Source organism: Cyclospora cayetanensis, unplaced genomic scaffold (genome assembly GCF_002999335.1).
Source record: "Cyclospora cayetanensis isolate NF1_C8 unplaced genomic scaffold, CcayRef3 CcayRef3_contig_75, whole genome shotgun sequence".
NCBI classification, from domain to species: domain Eukaryota; phylum Apicomplexa; class Conoidasida; order Eucoccidiorida; family Eimeriidae; genus Cyclospora; species Cyclospora cayetanensis.
The window spans coordinates 56,846-72,500 of NW_020312747.1; the positions used below are offsets into that span (position 1 = coordinate 56,846).

General features: G+C 54.2%; 2 protein-coding genes and 1 non-coding gene across 3 annotated transcripts; all 3 read right to left on the reverse strand.

The window, feature by feature from the left end:
- Nucleotides 1-9,377: 9,377 nt before the first annotated feature.
- LOC113146908 lies at nt 9,378-9,509 on the reverse strand. Its single transcript, XR_003297366.1, has one exon. It is a non-coding gene; the product is annotated as a U4 spliceosomal RNA (small nuclear RNA).
- A 2,102-nt stretch (nt 9,510-11,611) lies between these two features.
- Nucleotides 11,612-12,977, reverse strand: LOC34623901 (tubulin-folding cofactor B). The gene is made up of 4 exons (XM_026335649.1): nt 12,889-12,977; nt 12,388-12,745; nt 12,156-12,231; nt 11,612-11,868 (listed from the first exon to the last, which is right to left on the reverse strand). Exons 1-4 carry the CDS (start codon nt 12,975-12,977, stop codon nt 11,612-11,614), a joined length of 780 nt encoding a protein of 259 aa, XP_026191434.1.
- Nucleotides 12,978-14,768: 1,791 nt separating this feature from the next.
- LOC34624549 lies at nt 14,769-15,593 on the reverse strand. The gene is made up of 2 exons (XM_022737627.1): nt 15,276-15,593; nt 14,769-15,059 (listed from the first exon to the last, which is right to left on the reverse strand). Exons 1-2 carry the CDS (start codon nt 15,591-15,593, stop codon nt 14,769-14,771), a joined length of 609 nt encoding a protein of 202 aa, XP_022593226.1.
- Nucleotides 15,594-15,655: the final 62 nt, after the last annotated feature.

The following is a 15,655-nucleotide window of genomic DNA, read 5'->3' on the forward strand; positions in this document are numbered from 1 at the left end:
TGGCTTTGGACGGTAAAACTGAAGAAACCGAGACCGATCTGAGAACCAAGCGGAGGTGTGAGATTTAAAAAAGCGTCTCAGGCTCCAAGGTGCTGGTACAGATGCAGCCAAGAGACCGAGACCATGCAAAAGAAAATGCCTGCTATACGGCACCCGCGCAAGGCGACAGCTGCCGATGGCTGACAGCGCAAATTGAGACCCCTACTGCAGCCGAAGGGAAAATTCTAAGCATTCATACGAAGAGTAACACGGAATCCCGTTCCTACAATGCATAAGGGGAAGAGCGATCGTGTGCAAGCTCCAGTTCACAAGAGCCTCCCATGGACGCAGGGGCGCCGGCTGTTTAGGCTCGCAAGATGCCCACAATCACATTCAGAAGGTCCACAGTCCTCTCTCCATTCCACTAGCTTGTGATCAGATAAAACACATAAATATGAATGAATTGTGTGTTCAGACTGGTACTCAGGGATATCGTTTCAGTGCTGGGACTGCGCTGCTGCCGACGCCATGCTGCAAATGCAACTCGTCGCAGCCCCGTACCATTTGATGTCACGCACAATAAACCGCTATGTTATCGTGCGCCATCAACAAAAAAGCAAAGATTCAAGACTTTAAGGGGGAGGATCTAGCTACTGGTTGCTGCAGCAGTATCTCCTACCAAAAAATGCTCGACGCGGCGCAGGCGCCCTGCACATTCGTTATCAAATTGAATGCCTCACAGCAAGCTACAAGAACCTCCAATCAATTAATACATAGATTTAGACTACAAGAACCCTTATGAAGTACGCGCAGAGCATATCCTTTGGTCGATTTTCAGGACTTTTAAACGTGCTACAACGACTTGCGATAATCAACGGTGTGGCGGGCTAACCTACACTAAAGCACTTTACACTGCACTACTTAAATCTAACAAGAAGCTAGTAGTGATCAAATCAGTGGTGTGGCCCCTTAGATCCTAGTATTGCTGAGTAACACTAGCTCGACAAAAGAAGACGCAATGCTGTGTGCATATGCGCCAGATGTTATCTGCAACTACTTATGAATGCTCGAAGTACTTAAAGGCCTCAGTTACGCGCACCCAGATGTTCTTCTCTTCTCGTTTGTGAAACTCTAGGGGTTCAGGAGCAAGCATAGGTGGGAGCTCTTTTGTAAGAACGATCGGTAGCTTTCCATTAAGTTTGCTTTGTGTCTGGAATATTTACCTCATTACAAGAACCTTAGGTAATGCGTTACACTCCGTAGTATCTGTGCTTTGCTGCCGCCAGATCTGCTCATTCACTGGCTGTGGATGCAGTGGGGTGTCAGTTTCCCTCTAGCCAGTGTCTGGTTTAGTTAAAGTTATTGGGTAACTCAGTATTATGATTTTCGTAGCAATAATCCGGAGAAATCACCCTCTGGTTATTGAAGTTGAAGGTGGCACAGCGCCGCTTGGGAAGGTACAGTGAAATCTTGCAGGCTAAGGTGAACGCAAAAGATCCTCTCCTGGACGACAGGAGTGATTCTTCAACATATAAAATGTTTGTGGCTGCATTCATGAGGGTCTGCAGATCTGCTAAGTATGCTGGCTGTATAGATGGGTGAAAAACCAAAGAATTTATCAGCTAGCTTGAAATGTACCTAGCTTCGTACCCCTTAGATAAAGAAAAAAAACAATGCTCTTTGCAGCCTGTTCATTCGCTGGGGTGGGGGGCAGGAGGCAACGACTTGAATTGTGGCTGTACTCATGTAGTGGAAGCCATCTGCCTGCAGGGAATGCTACAACTCCGCAATTATACAATCCACGACTCCTCAAGTCATGCTTTCGGAGAACTGAGCAGGCTAAGCAAGCGCAAACAACCAACACATCGAAAGATCGAGGTAAGCACATCTGGCTTGCAAAAGCCACAACGTAGACGAGCAGCCGCTTTCTCAGTGATATGTTCCAAGGTCTGGTTGAAGTGCGACTTCAAGGGGTCGCAAGGTGGGCAGCGAGCCAGCAAGCAAATAACGGATCTGTGTGGGTTCCGCACAAGATGGGCTACTTGAGGCTTCAAGAGCAATAAACACAGCGTTTGCATCTTTGGCTGAATAGAAAAGGCGAATTCGCCAGTGCGTGTCGAAGCTGTGGCAACCTTTCACGGCCTACAGTTCTAGGTGAGCAAAAAAATAAACCCAGAGGGAGACCGCGCTTCGAAGCAGCCCCAGAAAGCCCATCGAAAACTTACATGCTTCTATTATGGAAGAGTGAGCCATAAGACCAGTAGCTGCAAGCGCATGCTAAACACCAAAAACCTTGAGCAGGGCTGAAGATACCGGAGGTATGGTACTTTGCAAGCTAAGGAGCACAGGGGAAACACAAAGCCTCCATTCAGGCTGTGTGCCGTGAGGGGTGCTACAGAGGATTGAGCTGTAGCTGAGGAGATACAACAGATTAATTTTGCGCCCTTGCATGTTCTCACAAAGTGTCAAGAACTACTATCGTTACTTGACACTAAACGAGAAGTGCCTATCTTGACTGAGGAGACGACGCAGAAGTGCAACCCTCCTGTTCACTCGGTAGTGCAGTGCGCAAGACTTAAGTTCACTGACGAGAAGCGCAACGCAAAGACTTGCAAGGCTGCGGCAGTTGAGTGGATACTCCGTTTCTGAGATTCCGTGTTTTTGCGGCAGAAAACGTGGCGGAGTCAGCAAAAATTGAAGCAATCAGGGCATGGCCTTCACCTTTGCGCACTCTCTGAGCCTTTCAAAGCTCTAGGAGCTTGCATCTTATTACCGGAATTTCTTTTGAGGATTTGTTTTGAGCGCTGCTCCGGTGTGCTGTCCCACCATTGTTCCGTAGGCCCCTTCTGGGGCTTTTGAATTCAAAGATGCTGCATATGTCGGCAGTATTTGCATACACAGATTGAATCACGAGACGCGGAGCCGCTGCTGAACCAGTCTCTTTTCGCTTCCCTTTACACAGCTTGCTTGTCTTCTGTTTTCTCGGCAGAAGGCCTAAGCATTTTAGAGGTCCTACGACTGCGAGCCATAGCGCCGCGGTAGCCATGTTGGTTGGCTCCTTCGTTCGTTGTTGGCCGATTTCTTTGCCTCTCTTCCGTTTGATTTCACTTTAGTGGTTGACGCATACATTTGCTTTTCTCACTTGCATTGCTTTTCGCGATTCGGCTTGCATAGGAGTGGCAGGAGGGCGCGAACTCATCGCTATCCCGCACGTTCCTGGTCTTGGCGTACAGTCGCGGGGCATGACGGATTGTCGTTGAACTGTGGGAAGATATAACGGGCTTTGCTACATCAGACTACTGCGCTCAAGAGTGCTCAAGATTAGATAAGCATTAGGGAAAAGTGACTATGAGTGGTTAATCTGATCTTATATGGTATTGTTCGCGAAGTAGTGTTACGTCAATATCATAAGAATGCTGCGTGCGTGTGCGCTAAGTACTTTCCGCAACTAGTACGGATGGTCGGAGTCTTCAGATGGTACAGCTATACGCACCTTGGCTTTCCCTCTCTCCCTATTTCAGGAAATCGAAGGGGCGCGGGTGAGGGAAGAAGGGAGCTTAAGGAAAACACCTAATAAGTTTTTATCTGGTTTGGATTCAGCATGGGCTATGCGTTTCTTGAAGGACATCTTGACTGCAATGTGACAATGCAGGAGATTGCACCCTAGCGGGCTTTCTCCTCTGATGTCGCAGCTCCGAGGGGCGAGAGCAAGAAAGGGCGATGTGCCGCTGGGACAACATTGAATTGGCTTTTATTAAGGTTGGCTTAAGTCTGGGTTTAAGTGTTTCCCCGCGAAAAGTTTTGTTGGAGCGTTGCATCCAGACGAATTTCATAGGTTATTCGGTGTTGTTTCAGAAGATATCCTCCCATCTCTCTGCCCCCAGCTTTCAGGATTCCGACATGAGGGAACAGACACAGGTAGGGTGCGTGTGCTGTACGCGCTAGCACTTCGAGCGTTCGCGATCAGTTGGGCAGAGCATCGAGCGCACCAGCACACAGTATTCGTTCTAATCGGATGGAGTGGATGAACGAGTTCTACTCTGCAAGCAATAAGATACACTAGAAACCATGTCAAAACGTCAGGTCTTTTCCAATTCGTAAGTAAATATTCCAAGTTTAGCAGAAAGCGCCCAACTGTAGCCTAGTTTGCAACAATCGTGGCGCTCTGCCATAACGTAAGTGTTCAGTATACCGCATATTCCCAAGGCAGCCCACAAGCACGCTCTTTTTAGACGGATGACATTTGAGGATGCCAGTACACACCTCTGGAATTGAAGTACTGCCTAATTTAGCACAACTCGGCCAAGTAGGCGTAGAGGCGCAGATGGATTCGGTGCGATTCCGTCTCTGGTGGAAGCGGTGAGAGTTCCCCCTGGTACACTGCTTCCTGTTTCATGAAGAGGGAAATGAAACAGACGTAGTTTCTGCCAATCCCTTTAAGAGACCCCAAGACTGTATGGGCGCCTAGCAGGCAGGAGGGTGGTTGATATGCTGCCGACATCGGGAGATAGTAGGCTGTTATGACTAAGTAGAGCAGCTGGCCAGCCGAGACATGCATACCTTTCATTTAAACACAGGTTGAGTGTGGTTACAAGGTTTTCTCCCCGGTAAACACAACTTTGGAGGATCGGCACTCCGCAGTGCCGCGTCTTGCGGCTGCCGGACCATAGGGCACAGGGAACCTCCGCCGTTGGCATAGAAGACGACCATGGAGAGTCCCTGTTTAGCGCCTGTCTAGCATATTTTTGTGGATTCTATGATAGGTTATACTTTTACGTGCACTTTGAATGTGGGAACACTGGGGTTGTAAGTGCCTTGCTGCCTTTGTTGTAGTGTATGCCCAGCTGCTGCCATACCGCGCTCGCAAGGGATCGCCGGCTTTCCTCTTGCCTTTACATGTACATGCATGAGGACCTTTCCTTTTCCTCTCTTTGAATATTGTCTCCTTTCTAGTCTCTGAAAACTGCATCCATTCCTCTGACACCGGCCTAGTAGGCCGCGTCCCTCCCACTCGTCTTTACTGGACTGTGAACTGCAGCAGAGTCTCACATATTCGCGTTTCCTATTGAAACCCTTGTTGATCAAGGTCTTTCCACCCTGTGGATTTTGAAGTACGTTAAAGCGAACGCGATTATAGCGGTAAAACTCGTCCGACACAGCGTGCAGAAAGGTCTAAACGTTCCCCCCACTGCCGCTGGCTGCGAAGAGGCGCTTATCGCTTTCCTTCGCTTTTCCACGGTTTCTCCCTCTCATCTGCTTTCTTCTACCTTCTTATGGAGTCGTATTGCCACACGCTGTCCAACTTCACCTTACGAGCACTCACGCCGGGGAGCCAGAGGGTAGCAGCAACGCCGCTGCCGTCGGCTGCGGAGTCGGAGCACTACAGCGGGGCCGCATGAGATAAAAACACGTCTTTATTTTCTTTAATTTCCATGTAATTTATTCCGTTTACGTGTCTAGATGCGTTTGTGTCTCGGAAAGGCTCCGTGCTGCCCGCAGTTGCGGCTCCTTGCGTAGGCGGCGAGAGGTTCTCTCTGCTTTTCCGTGCAGACTCGAGCATGCGCACGGCAACTGCCGCCGAATTCAGTGGATCCTCTGCTGCAGCCTTTGCTCGGGCGAAGGGAAAGGAGGCGAGGGCTGTGGGAGCACTGCGCATGGAGGAGCCAGCGATGTGCAACTTGGCGATGCTTGCAGAACTGCACGCGCAGGGACGGGAGAGGCCTATTTGCGAGGCAGCCGATCTCGAACTGATGCAGCCCTTGCAGAAACGCAGGCGAAGCAGCACTGCAAGCAGCAGGAGCAGCAGCATCAGTTTGCAGCACGAGCACCGACCGAGGCTGCCTCTATGTAAGGCCTCGCATGCACGCATGCATGCGTGCATGCATGCGTGCATGCACGAACGCCCCGTTTGCCGACCCTCTTCCGTATTTTTATCGTGCATGCTACATGCTACATGTAGCATGCAGCATGTAGCATGCAGCATGTAGCATGTAGCATGCAGCATGCTACATGACCTCCATGCATGCACGAATGTCAGACTGTCTTCTTCTGGAGGCGGCGCGTTTTTTCGACGGCGTGCGTGTGCGCAGGTGTGACGCGAGCGGAGAGCCGCGCGGACTCCCTTTGCAGCACGCAGCAGCCTGCAACACCTACTGGTCAGGCAGGCACGCCAGAGGCTGCATGCGGAGTTTCTCCCTCGAGTCGTTCAGAAGCGGGAGAGCAGCGATCAGCAGAAGGGGGCCAAGAGGGCACACCGGACGAAGCCTCCGCTGCGCCTCCCCCCTTCCAAGCGGCCTCTCCGAGTCTCTCTCTGCCTTCCGAGACGGAGTCTTGTTGCATCCTGCCTCCGCTTTCTCCCGCCGAAGGCTCTGCAGTGTCGGCGAGCGGCGCTCCCCAGCCTGGAGGCGGCAGGGCGCCTCCCGAGAGCGCTCCCGACGAGGCAGCTCCCCCCCCCTCCCCCCAATACGAAGCCCTTTGCTACTGTGACGTTGCAGGATTCTTGCCTGGTCAGCAGGGGTGCCCCCTGGGCCCTCAGTACGCTGATGTTCATACACTGCAGGCGTACGTTGGACTCCCCAGTCGCCCCCTGAAGATCATGACTTACGGCTCGAGCGGCAGCTACTGCGAAGTTGTCTGCTCGGGAGCAGAGAAGACGGAAGCCGCTGCTCCGAACGAGCCAGCGGCGCAGCAGCAGCAGCAAGCTCCAGAGCTTGCTGCTGCTGCTGCCTGTGCCGCTGCGACGGCGGGGGGGGGCGGGTACCAGCGCGTGCTGTGGGCAGACGAAGTCATCGACGCGTCTTACAGACGGAAGGTGTGGTACCGCACAGATCTGCACACCTTCTTCTCCTGGCTGCGAAGCCCTAGCCGGCACCGGCCTGTTAAACAGCGAACGTACAACGCGAAGAGCTTGGGATACAGCGAGGCGAAGCGGCTAGCCTTCCAGTTTCACCCGGAAGAATGTGGAGACGCCGACTTCAAGAAGGTCTACTACCTGTGGAAGCTCAAGATGAAGGGCAAGAAGAAGGAGGAAGAGGCTGCAGCGGCTGCAGAGGCTGCAGCGGCTGCAGCCGCTGCCGCGGCTTCCACTGCCTCGAGGGGAAGGGAGAGCGGTGCCTCAGCTGCGTGTGCAGAGGCTGAGGCGGCAGGGAGTGCCTCCTCGGTGCCTCTGCAGCAGCTGCCGAGCAGCAAAAGGGGTGGACTAGCCAAGAGGAGAAACACGCGACAGCGCGAATGCGCAGCAGAGCAGCAACTACAGCAGCAGTCGCACGCGTCCGCTGTTGCTGGCGAGCTGCTTTCTGGAAATGCTGGATTCGGCTTTCCGCGAACGACTCCCAGGCAGCTGCGGCATTTGCGCGACTTTGGAACCATCGCGTCTACAGGGCTGGAAGAGGCCTTATTCGCGGGCGGCAAGAGCGACGTTTGCGAGCGACCAGCACCGGCAGAAGCAGGCGAACGAGAGGCAAAAAAAGCCGCGCACCACGCTTCCTGGCAAGTCGTCGAAGTGGCTGCCTTAGACTTTGGAACGGCGGGCTGTATTACCTTCGCAGGGCAGAGTGCGGACGAAACGACAACGCCGCTCGCGGACCAGACACACCACGGCTCCTCGGAAGTCGATATCCAGCAAGACAGACAGGAAGTCGAGCAAGCAGTCGAACGGTCCATGCATGCGTCTGAGAGCTTCCGAGAGCACGCAGGGGCAGCCTCCCTGGCAGCGGGTGCTCCACTCGCCGAGCACCCCTGTTGTGTGGCGGGGGCGGAGCAACTGCAGCAACTGCAGCAGCAGCAGCAGCAGCAACAGCAGCAGCAACAGCAACAGCAGCAGCAACTGCAGCAGCTGCAGCAGCAGCTGCAACTGCAGCTGCGTAAGGCGCATTCGCGGCAGTGCTCTGCAGGGCAGCAGCGCAAGCGCCTTGCAGAGGAACAAGGTCCGAAACCAAGCCAGGCGCAGCTTAGAGGGCGTCAAGAGCAGCATCCCAAACAGCAGGAGTCGGAAAGTCAGAAGCAGCAGCTTCTCAAGCAGTGGCTGCAGCACTGCGAGGAAGTGCAGCCGAGGCAGAAAATGCAATACCACGAACTGCGCTCACGCGAGCAATCGCGGCAGCAGCAGCAAGACGGGCAGCAGCAGCAGACGATGCAGTTGCAGCAGCAGCAGCAGACGATGCAGTTGCAGCAGCAGCAGCTGCGCTATGGAAAGGTAAGCACACAACAAAGACGCGAGTCATCGCGGGAACAGCAACAGCAGCAGCAGCAGCAGCGTCGTAGCCACGTAGGCGACACTGAGAGGCTTTGGCTTGCGGAAATTGTAGGGGCGTTGCAGCAGCAGCAGCAGCACTCCTCTCAGCACCCAGCCTATGAACAGCAATTCCAGAGGCTTTCATCACGGCAGCAAAGCATCGACCTTACGGTGCCATCGCATGAAGTCACCGAGCTGCAGCAACGACACCACGACATTGCTGTGCTTCTGCAGCACTTAAAACCCCAGGCGAGACAGCGCCTGCTGGAACTGGTATGTACGGAGGCTTTGAGCAACCTGGCGCATCTCCAGTAAGATGACGCTGTTTGCTTGCGCTTTTCCCTCTGCACACTAAAGGAGGGGGAGGGGAGAGAGGAAGAAGCGGCTGCCTTCCCTATATATATTCCCACGTCCTGCATGCATTTAAGAGCGCGCGTGCGCGCCAATAAATGGCACAAAGAGAGGCCGTCTTCCAAGCACGCCTTTCACAAGAGGTCCAGCCACCCACACGAAAATAGAAACAGCGTCTTTTTTACACAACGTGTAGAAGGCGGGGGCCGTCGCCACATACTTTAGAGACATGTGGCACAAATCGTCCTGTTTACTCTATAAAGAACCGAGGGAGAGGCCAGAGGATACCCCTCGGAAGGAGAAGGAAGCAGCAATATACACCTTCCGCCCATCCCTCCAGGGTTTTAACTCTGTGCGCCTTGTTTGCATCTGGGAACTGCCTGGAAAAGTAGGCTTATACTGCATCATCCCTCAAAAGGGCCACCAAGCAGGCGTAGGGGTGTATTCGGAGCGTTAGCCTCTATTCTTCAGTGCACCTCTACCACTCAACAAATGAATAGCCGCGCGAAAAACAACTAGACAGAGCTAAGAAAGGCCGGGAGCAGCTTGCCCCCGTCACTCAGCAGAATAATTCACTCGGCTCCCCTCCCCGTGCCTCTCAGCCCGCAGGTAGAAATAGGCAGCATCACGAGCCACAGCACGCACTGTTCAGCAAGTTCTAGGCTCGACTAAGTGCGTAGTTCGCCACTGAACGACAATAATCTAGCGACCGTAGAGCAGAACCGCAACGCGAAGCCGCTCGCTATGGCCGACATCGAATCGCTCATCAGCGACAGCCTCCCACGTCGGAAAAAACGAACACCACAAATCGTTAGCCCCGAAAGGCCCCAGAAATTGCCGCCTTCCCGTGAGGGTCGGCGAACGGGAATTGGAGTAGTTTTCAACTAGCAATAATCGCGCATCCGCTAGGCGTCATATGCAGCGACATTGCCCCTTCCGCAAGGATGCCCGCGAACAGCCCCAAAACGGCCCACCCCCATGCATTGGGAACGGCGAATAAGGAGAGGGCTGTTGTGTCTCATGAGGGCTCCCATCGAGCCAAGACACGAAGCGATTAGGGTGTTTAAGAAAGATCTACGCCATATAGCACCATGCAAGGGCACTGAAGCACATACCGCTTACGCCTGGCCGCGCGTTGTTCCCCAGGAGCGCAGCTTTCGGCATACTGAAAATGAACCAGAGCTCAGTGTCTTCAAGTGTGCACTAGATGGGTGAAGTTCATTATTTCTTCCACAGTAATTGCTGTGCGCTTCCAAAATGCATGATGTTTCTCGTCTCACAATTGCACTGAAACGAACGAAGGTCTTCTACCGGGCGGTGCGTTGAAGCTCGGCAGGCGCTGGCAGTCCACTCGGGCCAGTGACAGCACACAACTTTTACCCATGAAGATTCTTGATTTTAATATCATTAAAAGACCGAATCTGGCACTACGGCTCTACACTGTCCACAAGTGTTGCGTAGATCTCTGTCGCCTTGGCGCGAATATTCGCGTGTGGCAAGTCTTCCTGTGGCCTTCTTGGCTGTTGATCTAGCATTTAGCGGAACAATAGACCCTGATGATGGTAGCACAACATTTTTGCATGATCAGCTCAGTTTTTTTGGCTACCAGATTTATTTGGGACACGTATTTCTCATTCCGTGGCGTGTGAGCTTACCTAGAGCAATCCGTCTTCCTGGTTGCTGCTCGGCGCTGCGAATGGTAGACTCACCATTGCCAAAGGCAGCTCAAGCTCTGTTCGGCAGCCGAGCCAGCGCAGTTGAGTTCATTCAAGGAAAGGGTTCTCCTTGCTTTACATGTGTCGACCTCCGCACGCCGCGGTGCACTGCGTACTGGTGGCGGCGGTTTGAAAGGCGACATATAACGCATGCAGATAGCCCACCTAGACGTTACAAACCCTAAACGTAGGCACAGTGAGGCCTTGATCTCCCAGGGAGTACGCCTTTAGCAGGCCTCCGCGGGCATGTTGAGCTCCAGATTTAGACTTTCCAGCAATGTGCCAGGCTGAGCTCCGCTTGGGCCCTCTCAACTGAAACAGTGGTATTCGACTAAACATGAGGGGATAATCCACACTACTTGGCTCGGCTGCTCCCCCATACTGTTCCTTCGCAGAGCAGAGATACCTCAAAACGGCGAGAATCAGTGTTGGCCGACTGGCTGTGCGCTACGTAGGTTGGTGCTACGTGCAAGGAGCTGTGAGCTAGCAATGGGAATGCATGCAGCATGCAGCACAGCGCGTGCAGCTCAGCCCTAGCTCGTCCTCTTTTCCCTGCAGGAGCACCCTTGGCCAAAGACGGGAGGAGGCTGCTCTGTTGGAAGGCCCCTTAAGAGCTTTCAGTAGTGCTTCGGCTACCACAGAGTCTCCATAGAGGGGCCTTTTATTGGCTCCGTCCGTGCAGGGAAGGGATGATCTGAATGCAGCGCTGAGAACTCCGAATAGCGGGAGTTTTTGTGTAAGCAAAGAACGCGGCTTTTTGCCGGCCGACGTGTCCGACTGCATACATAGGGTGACGCACTTGAAATTCATTGAGCCTACTGCCCTGCAGCTTCGAAACACCGTGCTGCTCCAGCGTCGCTTCTGCTTCCCCCCATAGTGTGCAATCCTCTGGGTTCCCCACCGCAAGGCACATTTTCCCCCGGTGCAGCCTCATTGAGCCCTCTAGAGGAGGCTGCGCGCGAGGCTGCGCGCTTAAAAGTATGTCAGCCATGGGATGGCACGCAAGTGCTCTGCCCAACGACAATCTGTCTGTGTTTTCCACTGAAAAAGACCACCTGACCTTTCCCCCTCCCTCTTTTATTTCCCCGAGTGTGTCGCAACTTCCCTCCTCTCCCCTGCGTGCCTCTTGTTCTCTGTCGATACACGCCGTCGCCCTGTGTGCTAGGAAAGTGGTTTTGGTCAGCCTTAAAAGGGGGGGTCCATTTTTCTGTGGATTGTCTGCTTTCTTCGCGTTTCGCTGCACGCGCGTTCCCGCCGGGATCCCGGCTTCCCTCTAGAGGCAGCAGCGAAACCTCCGCTAGAGCTCGCCGCGCAGAAACCAAACGCCTGCCCTCTAAATTTCGTCCACCAAGTCAAAGGGGTCGAGTGGAGGAAAGTTCCCAACAGTCACTTCTGAAGGCAACGCAAACTCGCCATACCGGTCGCCTTCACACGCAAAGAGAGGCTTGCCAGTATGCACCAGACAACCCCTTCCTCCTGCCCCTGTGCCTGCCGCTTCTGCAGCTCCTGCTGCAGCAGCAGGCACAGCTGCACTAACGATCTTGAAGTCACGGCCGTCAGTGCGTCCCAGAGGCTCATCCAACGCGACACCTGCAGAAATCGAACAAAAACTTGAAGCTGTCGCCACTGAAAAAGCCCGATAGCCCCTCAGCGTGCAGCCTGCCTCCTGCGTTCTTCTTCGGAAGCGAGGATTTCCGCGAGGCTTTCGCGTAAGAACGCCGAACTGCTGGCACGCGCGCGTGCCAGAAACGCCTCGACCCCTTCCTTTCTGTCCTCCCCTCTACCCCACTCCGACTGTTCGCGGTGCACATGACGCAAGCGTCGCATCCAAAGATTCCCCATCCAAAAAAAACGGCTCCCCTGCATTCACAACTCACCGATCCAGATTTCCCCCGGTGGACGCGATTGCCTGCGCCCAACATAGGCGATTTGACCGCGGCGATCTCCGATCAGCTGAACGGATAAAACGAACGAGCTCAAGAAAGCGGCAGCGAAAACATCCAACGCATGAAGCGAATAGCCAAGGAAGAGCAACTCCAGTGTCTCCTTGTGTGCATCCTGTCCCTTCAGAAGCTCCGCTCTAGGAAACAACGCCACCCTCTCGCCTACCACGCAGCGCGATCCAACGGTGAACTTCTCCCTAATTTCTTGCTCTGTACCTTGTTGCTGTTGCTGCTGCTGCTGCTGCTGCTTTTGTTGCTGCTGCTCCTCCTCCTCCTTTTCCTTCTTCTGCGGCTGCTCGAACAAATCCGGCCTAGCAGCCTGCAGGTTCCTCAGGAATTTCCGCATGCTTTCATCGCGCTGATCGTAGACTTCATCCGACATCACGTACCGCTTGGAGATGTCGGCGTCTCCGTCTGCCGCAGCGGCCGCTGCAACGTCTGCAGCGCCTCCCGCCGCAAAGCTGCTGCCTGCACAGCTGTCGATGATCACCAGTGTACAGCCAGTCGGCAAGCATCCAAACATCCTGGAGCACCACAGGCATGCCAGAACGGATGGAGCCTGTACAAGATCCTCGACACGCCCCCAGACTGCTTTTTCGCAAAGGCTTTTCCTTTTTCCCTCTTCTGAATCTGCAGAAGAGCAGATCCCCCGCTGCTGTCTACGCACCTTAGAGAAAGCTCGTCGGCGTCGATGAGTGGCACTGTCGCAGACTCACGGCCGTCTGCAGCAGCAGGTAGTATAAGCTGCAGCTCCATGTGGCTGCTGGCAGTTCCTGAACACCAACAACAGCAGCAATAGGAGGCGCCATGCAGTAGCATGGGCAACAATAGCAATAGGAGGCGCTATACAGCAACAGCAGCAATAGGAGGCGCCATGCAGTAGCAGCATTAGCAATAGGAGGCGCTATACAGCAACAGCAGCAATAGGAGGCGCCATGCAGTAGCATGGGCAACAATGGGAGGCGCTATACAGCAACAGCAGCAATAGGAGGCGCCATGCAGTAGCAGGGGCAGCATTAGCAATAGGAGGCGCTATACAGCAACAGCAGCAGCGCCAATAGGAGGTGCCATACAGTAGAAGGGGCAACAATAGGAGGCACTATAGAGCAACAGCAGCAATAGGAGACGCTATACAGCAACAGCGCCAATAGAAGGCGTTACAGCAACAGCAGCAGTGCCAGTAGGGGGCGCTATACAGCAACAGCAGCAGCAGCAATAGGAGACGCTATACAGCAACAGCGCCAATAGAAGGCGTTACAGTAACAGCAGCAGTGCCAGTAGGGGGCGCTATGCAGCAACAGCAGCAGCAGCAATAGGAGGCGCTATAGAGCAACAGCAGGAGCGCCAATAAGAGGCATTACAGCAAAAGCAGCAGCAGCAATAGGAGGCTCTGTACAGCAACAGCAGCAGCAGCAATAGGAGACGCTACACAGTAGCAGGGGCAGCATCAGCAATAGGAGACGCTATACAGCAACAGCAGCAGCAGCAATAGGAGGCGCTATAGAGCAACAGCAGGAGCGCCAATAAGAGGCATTACAGCAAGAGCAGCAGCAGCAATAGGAGACGCTATACAGCAACAGCAGCAGCAGCAATAGGAGACGCTATAGAGCAACGGCAGGAGCGCCAATAAGAGGCATTACAGCAACAGCAGCAGTGCCAATAGGAGGCTCTATACAGCAACAGCAGCAGCAGCAATAGGAGACGCTATAGAGCAACAGCAGGAGCGCCAATAAGAGGCATTACAGCAAGAGCAGCAGCAGCAATAGGAGACGCTATACAGCAACAGCAGCAGTGCCAATAGGGGGCTCTATACAGCAACAGCAGCAGCAGCAATAGGAGACGCTATAGAGCAACAGCAGGAGCGCCAATAAGAGGCATTACAGCAAGAGCAGCAGCAGCAATAGGAGGCTCTATACAGCAACAGCAGCAGCAGCAATAGGAGGCGCTATAGAGCGACAGCAGGAGCGCCAATAAGAGGCATTACAGCAAGAGCAGCAGCAGCAATAGGAGGCTCTGTACAGCAACAGCAGCAGCAGCAATAGGAGACGCTATAGAGCAACAGCAGGAGCGCCAATAAGAGGCATTACAGCAAAAGCAGCAGCAGCAATAGGAGACACTATACAGCAACAGCAGCAGCAGCAATAGGAGGCGCTATAGAGCAACGGCAGGAGCGTTAATAGGAGGCACTATACAGCAACAGCAGCAGCAGCAATAGGAGGCTCTGTACAGCAACAGCAGCAGCAACGGGCTCCATAGCAGGAGGTGACTGTACAAGGATGGAGTGTGTACCTGTATGTTTGTGCAGTTTGTCTTTGATGACAGCAATAGGTGAGTCTAAGTCGATGCGGAGTTCAGCCCATCGTCTCCCGGGGAAGGAGCGATGAAGCACGTCTACGCGTGCCAAGGCTTCCATTGGATAGCGCCTGTCACTGGAGGATCGCTTTCTACCCGTAGGCGTCTTGGTGGGAGCAGTCCTTTGCGTCGCTAAAGAGGCTGCGGAATGAGGTGTATGTGGAGCTGTAGCGGCGATCGGAAACAAATCTGTCCTTACGGCGTAGTTTCTGGAGTGCCCCCTACTCCTGCCCGTCGTGGCTGCAGCTTTAGCCGTTGCAGCAGCAGCGCTTGCTGCATGCGCTGAAACTCTGTAGGACACACAGCCTGCAGCAAGCCTTCGAAGGATTCAAAAAGTGTGTCGGGAAGGGGTGCAGGATCGCGGATACCCCACGCCTCTCGCAGTAGCAGTTGCTGATGTTGCTTGGGTGCGTGTTGCTGCCTCTGATCTTGAGCCTTGAGAGCGGCTTGCGGCGTCTGGTGGGGGAGGCAGGCGACGTGCAGCAGCTGCGAAGAGGCAGAAACGCAAGGCAGCAGAGAGAGAAGCGGCGGCTGTGGTCGAAGTGTGTGGAGGCGTTTCGGGGAGAGACGACACGCTCTTAGAGAGCCTTTCCTTCGAGAGGCAGCCAGCCAGCTTGAGTGGCTGCCTTCTCGGCGAAAAAGCAGCAGCAGCAACGTGGCGAGCAGAAGCGCAGAAGCGTCTTCTCGAGAAGCAGCACTGACTCTTAGGCCGTCTAGCTCTAAGCCAATCGTGAGCACGAGCGAACCCAGGGGATGCCGTACAGCACAAAGGAACTGCTGGAGCCGCTCCTGCCGGCAATCCTGCTCTAACCTCGGAGAAGCGGCTGCTTTGCGACGTCGGGGGAGGGGCACTGCAACAGAAGAAGAAGCGGCTGCTGCTGCGGGAGCAGCAGGAGCGAGGGAGGTGCTCGAAAAGCTGCCCGCAAGTGTGGTCGGCAGAGCAGCAAACTCGGCAAATGGTGTGTACGTACGTCGCAGGCAGTCCAGTTCCTGCTGCAGCAGATCTGGCGGGCAGACCATCGGAGCAGGGCATGCCGAGGGGGCGTTTTTAAAGGGGCATGCAGCTGCTCAGCTTAGCAAAG

Bases quoted from the DNA above. Each gene is read 5' to 3' on its own strand.
- LOC34624549 (XM_022737627.1), bottom strand. From the start codon at position 15,593: ATGGTCTGCCCGCCAGATCTGCTGCAGCAGGAACTGGACTGCCTGCGA. The intron at 15,060-15,275 runs GTCAGTGCTGCT...GCCTCTTCGCAG, and splicing joins TAGAGCTAGACGGCCTAAGA to CTGCTGCACGTCGCCTGCCT.
- LOC34623901 (XM_026335649.1), bottom strand. From the start codon at position 12,977: ATGGAGCTGCAGCTTATACTACCTGCTGCTGCAGACGGCCGTGAGTCT. The intron at 12,746-12,888 runs GTGCGTAGACAG...GTGGTGCTCCAG, and splicing joins GCCGACGAGCTTTCTCTAAG to GATGTTTGGATGCTTGCCGA. The intron at 11,869-12,155 runs GTGAGTTGTGAA...CGATTTCTGCAG, and splicing joins ACCGGGGGAAATCTGGATCG to GTGTCGCGTTGGATGAGCCT.